At 45.8% G+C, this 5000-nt stretch overlaps 1 protein-coding gene across 1 annotated transcript in view; it reads left to right on the top strand.

The window, feature by feature from the left end:
• Window positions 1-5000, top strand: part of xpo4 (exportin 4) — a 77148-nt gene that overhangs the window by 14116 nt on the left and 58032 nt on the right. Inside the window, exons 4-5 of the mRNA XM_063213737.1 lie at window positions 530-668; window positions 3489-3605. Coding sequence (XP_063069807.1) covers window positions 530-668; window positions 3489-3605 — 256 coding nt within the window. The remainder of the gene's footprint in view (window positions 1-529; window positions 669-3488; window positions 3606-5000) is intronic.

The following is a 5000-nucleotide window of genomic DNA, read 5'->3' as shown; positions in this document are numbered from 1 at the left end:
TGGATTCACTTTGTATGAGTCTTTTTCCTGTTTCACAAAGGTAGGCAGCAGCCTGACAAAGCCATGCAATGATTTTACATCCAAGTAGTATGCACTACAGCCCTTCATATATAAGTTATACATTTCAAATAGGGTGGTATCGGTATCGGTATGGTATCGGTATCGGCCGATACTGCACAGCCAGGTATCGGGTATCGGTATCGGGGCCAAAAAATGGTATCGGTGCAACACTAATTATGATGCGTTAATTCATTAAATGCATTCTTTACATGCAAATAAAATCAAGACACACAAGAATTCCCTTCTCCGTAGATCCTGTTGATGTGGCCTCAGTAGCGTATTTACAAGCTGCAGCACTGACATTTAGTAAGCCTATGATTTGACATTGATTATTTTATTCTCTCTCTCGCTCTCGCTCTCGCTCTCTCGCTCTCTCGCTCTCTCGCTCTCGCTCTCGCTCTCTCTCTCGCTCTCTCTCTCTCTCTCTCTCTCTCTCTCTCTCTCTCTCTGTCTCTCTCTCTGTCTCTAGTCTTCAGAAGTATGTCCGTGAGCAGGTGCTGCTGGCGGTGGCTGTGATTGTGAAGAGGGGTTCCCTCGACAAGTCCATCAACTGTAAGGGCATCTTCCACGAAGTCAGCCAACTCATCAGCAGCGGCAACCCCACAGTGGTAAGGATCTCTCTCCCCCTCTTTATTCCTCTCTCTCTCTCTCTCTCTCTCTCTCTCTCTCTCTCTCTCTCTCTCTCTCTCTCTCTCTCTCTCTCTCTCGTACATAGACTTGTGCTCCAGTCTTGTGCCGTCAGTTAAAATAAACGTGAACCTCTTGCCGCATGACGTAAGCCGCTCTATTCCTAGAAGACACCACCTTCTGGCGTGCTAGCACCACCTGACATGCTAAAAGTTTATGTTGTGGTTTATTGGTCTTAAACAATTTGGATTTAATCTCCCAAGCTATGGCTAGCTGTATCTCGAGCAAATTTCAACATTTCTGACATTCTGGTTCAGCTTGCAATATTATCTTGTAGTTACACAAATCATTACACTTGGACCAAAACTCCAAACCACGATGGCCCCTAGTTATATTGGGTGCAGTCACAAGACTCGGGTATGAATCAGTCTGTTTTTGGTTCACTTTGACATGTCTACACGCCCTCTTCTTTGTCAGGTGTGTGTTTCCCTGTTGTCAGTTTTTACTGTACATCACGGGTGCATCATACGAAACCTAATACGACTCCCGAACACACACACACACACACACACACACACACACACACACACACACACACACACACACACACACACACACAACCCCACCAACTCTCCCACCATTAATTTTTGACCAAGGCGAGGCTCTAACTCGACTTTCAGACACGTTTATGGCTTTCATGAGCTGCTAAGATTTACAACCTGACATTAGGCTGTCATTATCTGGCTGACACAGCTCTCTCGTGTGCGTGCATGCGTGCTTGCTTGCGTGTGTGTGTGTGTGTAGCCTGGCTGCGTGTGTGGGGCCTGGCTGCAGCCATTATGCGGTGAGGAAAAAGGATACGGAACGCCAGTCATTACTCCTTTATGGAATGCCAACAGGAGATAATGAGTGAACATCAGAACTGAGACACACAAACACACCAACAACAAAAGACAGAAAGAAAATGGATACTGAAGAGAGAATGAAAAACAAAGTAAGAAGGAAGATGAGAGGAGTAGGAGAGATAGACAAAGATAGACAAACTTAGAAAGAGCGACAGAAACACGAAAAGTGAGTGAGTGATTTCTTTCCCCTCTTTTCAGATTTCACTGACTAATTCTACATGACCAGATTCCTAGAAATCGTGGGAATTGGACAATTGGAGTTCCCACAAGAAGCGACTACTCATTTTCTCATGACAGGAAATGATGCAATACCCTTGCAGCAAGCAGTCTTTTTTAATAGTTGGCTTTAAAGTAGGCTAGATGAGTCCCACCACCCACACACACACCAACATGGCTTGGTTTGAAAATGAGAGTGGAAAATGCAAAATGCATGTAGAGAGTGAGAGGAAGCAACAATGATTCATTTTACAAAAGTGGGGCTTACTTGGATTTACTTGGAAACACAAGGTTGATTTCATTGAGGACGGATAAAAAGAGCTCAGAGCGTCTTGGTATCTTCTTCAAAAGCTTTGAATGGGACCTGTACAATGATGCATTTCTGCCATCTCACCACAAGGTGGCACACCTTGCACTGATATGACCACAAGTGCCTTCCGCAACTCTTCCTCTTAAACACAGGAGGGGGCAGCAGACGAGACGATTCTCCCCTCATGCAGGACTTGAGTCGATGGGGAATGGAGCTGTTTATGGGCTGCTGTTGTCAGGAGTGGTTTTATGGTGTTGCGGTCCCCTTGGTGCTAAGATGAGCACAGCTGTTGACGCTGGGTGAGGGCTGTGTGTTATGAGGGGCACCCTGGGGTATCTGGGGATTCTGGAGGCCTAGTGTCATGCCAGAAACGGGTCCAGGAGAGATGTCTGTTATGGGGAGCACTCTGGGGTGTCTACTAGGGATTCCACCGCTGTGTCTCTCAGTGGGGTCCAGCAACACATTAGCATGGGGTCTGTCAAAAAGTTATGAATGCGCAATAGATGGAAAGGGTAAAGCGGAGGAAGTAACCCATTCGGAGCACTTTGACTTTGGCACATTAATATCTTAATATCTTCATTCCTAGTCCTCGCTCACGAAGGGGGAGGGGGAGGGGGGAAAGGGGTGAAATAGGAGTGAAGATATCAATGCGCCGAAGTCAAAGTGCTCCGAATGTAGCTATTCTGTCATCCAATGCTCCCCAAGGGAAAGCTGAGCCAAACTAATGCTAACGCATTTGTGTTGCGGACGTTGCTGACAGGGACCATGTCCGAAAACGAGACAGGTCGGGATGAACCCATCTGAGGTTAGGGAAGAACGTACTTTATTATTGAAATACGGTGGACTGTTCCTTTAAGAAAGAAAGCAATACTTGATTGTTCTTCTGTCATGACACTTGGTCTGAGTAGAGTCTTTAAGGTCCGGGCCATGCTTGTTCTATGTGTGCGTGTGTGTGTGTGTGTGTGTGGGCTGATGCCCTTGGTTAAGACAATACTGCGTGTAGAACACACGTCCCTCCTCCCCAGGAGCCGGCCAGCTGTCCCCAACACGGCATCCTCTTCACCCCCATCAGCATGCCAGACAGGGCCCTGCCGCCCTGGATAAACGCACACACAAAAACACACACACACACACACACACACACACTCAGGATGTGACATATGAGTGGGTGTACCATGTGAACCTCAGCCATCATGTTTAATCTTTTGACCTGTGTGTGTGTGTGTGTGTGTGTGTGTGTGTGTGTGTGTGTGTGTGTGTGTGTGTGTGTGTGTGTGTGTGTGTGTGTGTGTGTGTGTGTGTGTGTGTGTGTGTGTGTGTGTGTGTGTGTGTGTGTGTGTGTGTGTGTGTGTGTGTGTGTGTCTCCTCAGCAAACGCTGGCGTGTTCCATCCTGACGGCGCTGCTGAGTGAGTTCTCCAGCTCCAGCAAGACCAGCAACATCGGCCTCAGCATGGAGTTCCACGGCAACTGCAAACGCCAGTTCCAGGTCTGTTGGACATGCACAACCACACACACACACATCAAAGTTAAAGTTCTTCATTTGCCATTAAATAGAAAGAAAAAGGCTTAAGACATTCAAAAAAGTGATCCAAGTAAAAAAAAAAATCTGAGAAATCAAAAGAATAAAAAAAGAAAACAAATAAAACCGGAGAAACTGTTGTGGTAGGAGGGTCCGGGGGCATCTCGATTACTTAAGTGCAAATAAAGAGAGACCGCATTAATAGTGCAATAGTGCAGAGTAGTGCATATTGGGAGAGATTTAGCAATGCCTTTAGACGTTATAGCCATTACAGTACATTACAGCTCGGTACTCATGACATAAGCTTGGCTATGCTGGTCTGTCGCCAAACTGTGCACTTAGGCCACTAAATCAGTCGCCACGCGAGGCCCTAACCGCGGCTTTTGATATGTTATCTGCATGACATTATATGATTTTGAAACAAAATGATGAACAAATAAAACAGAACATTTTCATGCGCAACTACGGGTCTTCATGCTCATGCGCCAATGGAACTCTCAAACTCGACAGGCAAACACACACACACACACACACACACACACACACACACACACACACACACACACACACACACACACACACACACACACACACACACACACACACACACACACTGGAGGCAGGAGAGGAAGACGGCTAGTTGCTGTACAAGGACTATTATCTCCCAAAAATGTCTCGAGCAATCAAATCATACACCCGACTGTCCACACCTTAGTTTCTATTGACATTTTCATGCACGAGGACACTTTACCTCCATCAGACCGATATCAAAACTCGCAATCAAACTCGCAAAACTAATGACGAGGCAAAATGTGCACACACAGGGGAGACAAGAGAGCAAAGAAGCCAGCTGATTGACCATACCATGCCCAAAAATATCATATGGGGCTATCATATCCGTCTTCAGATGTCAGTTTTACAACCCAAATAATATAAATATGCTGTAATTTTGAATTTCTAGTTGAAGTAGCTTGGAATGTAGTTCGCTTCATTTTCCAGATGGTTTTAGCTTAGCTTAATATTTCTATTGGATGTAGCTTGTCTAGTGGAGCTAAATGTTAGCTTACAAGGTTTTACAAAGTAGCTTGCGCAGCCCAACACTGTTCTCGCTGCCTCGCACTGTACACTGTCCAGTCACACGCAGATGCCCAACAAACACAAGCGAATCTACACACATTACATATGGTAACTAAACCAGCTGGCAGCCCACCATGAATTCAGGAAAGGTGTGCATTTTTGAAAGTGGTGTTAGCTTGGTGACAGGATAGCACAGGTGCTTTGCTTTGAAGTGATGGCTAGTTAGCGGAAGACAAGTAGACAACTACATCGATGACAACATTGACAACATTTCCACCAAATAGT

The sequence above is a fragment of the Engraulis encrasicolus genome, chromosome 13 (genome assembly GCF_034702125.1).
Source record: "Engraulis encrasicolus isolate BLACKSEA-1 chromosome 13, IST_EnEncr_1.0, whole genome shotgun sequence".
In the NCBI taxonomy this organism is placed as follows: domain Eukaryota; kingdom Metazoa; phylum Chordata; class Actinopteri; order Clupeiformes; family Engraulidae; genus Engraulis; species Engraulis encrasicolus.
The sequence above is the reverse complement of the archived record's forward strand: the minus strand, read 5'-3'. Positions and strand labels throughout refer to the sequence as shown.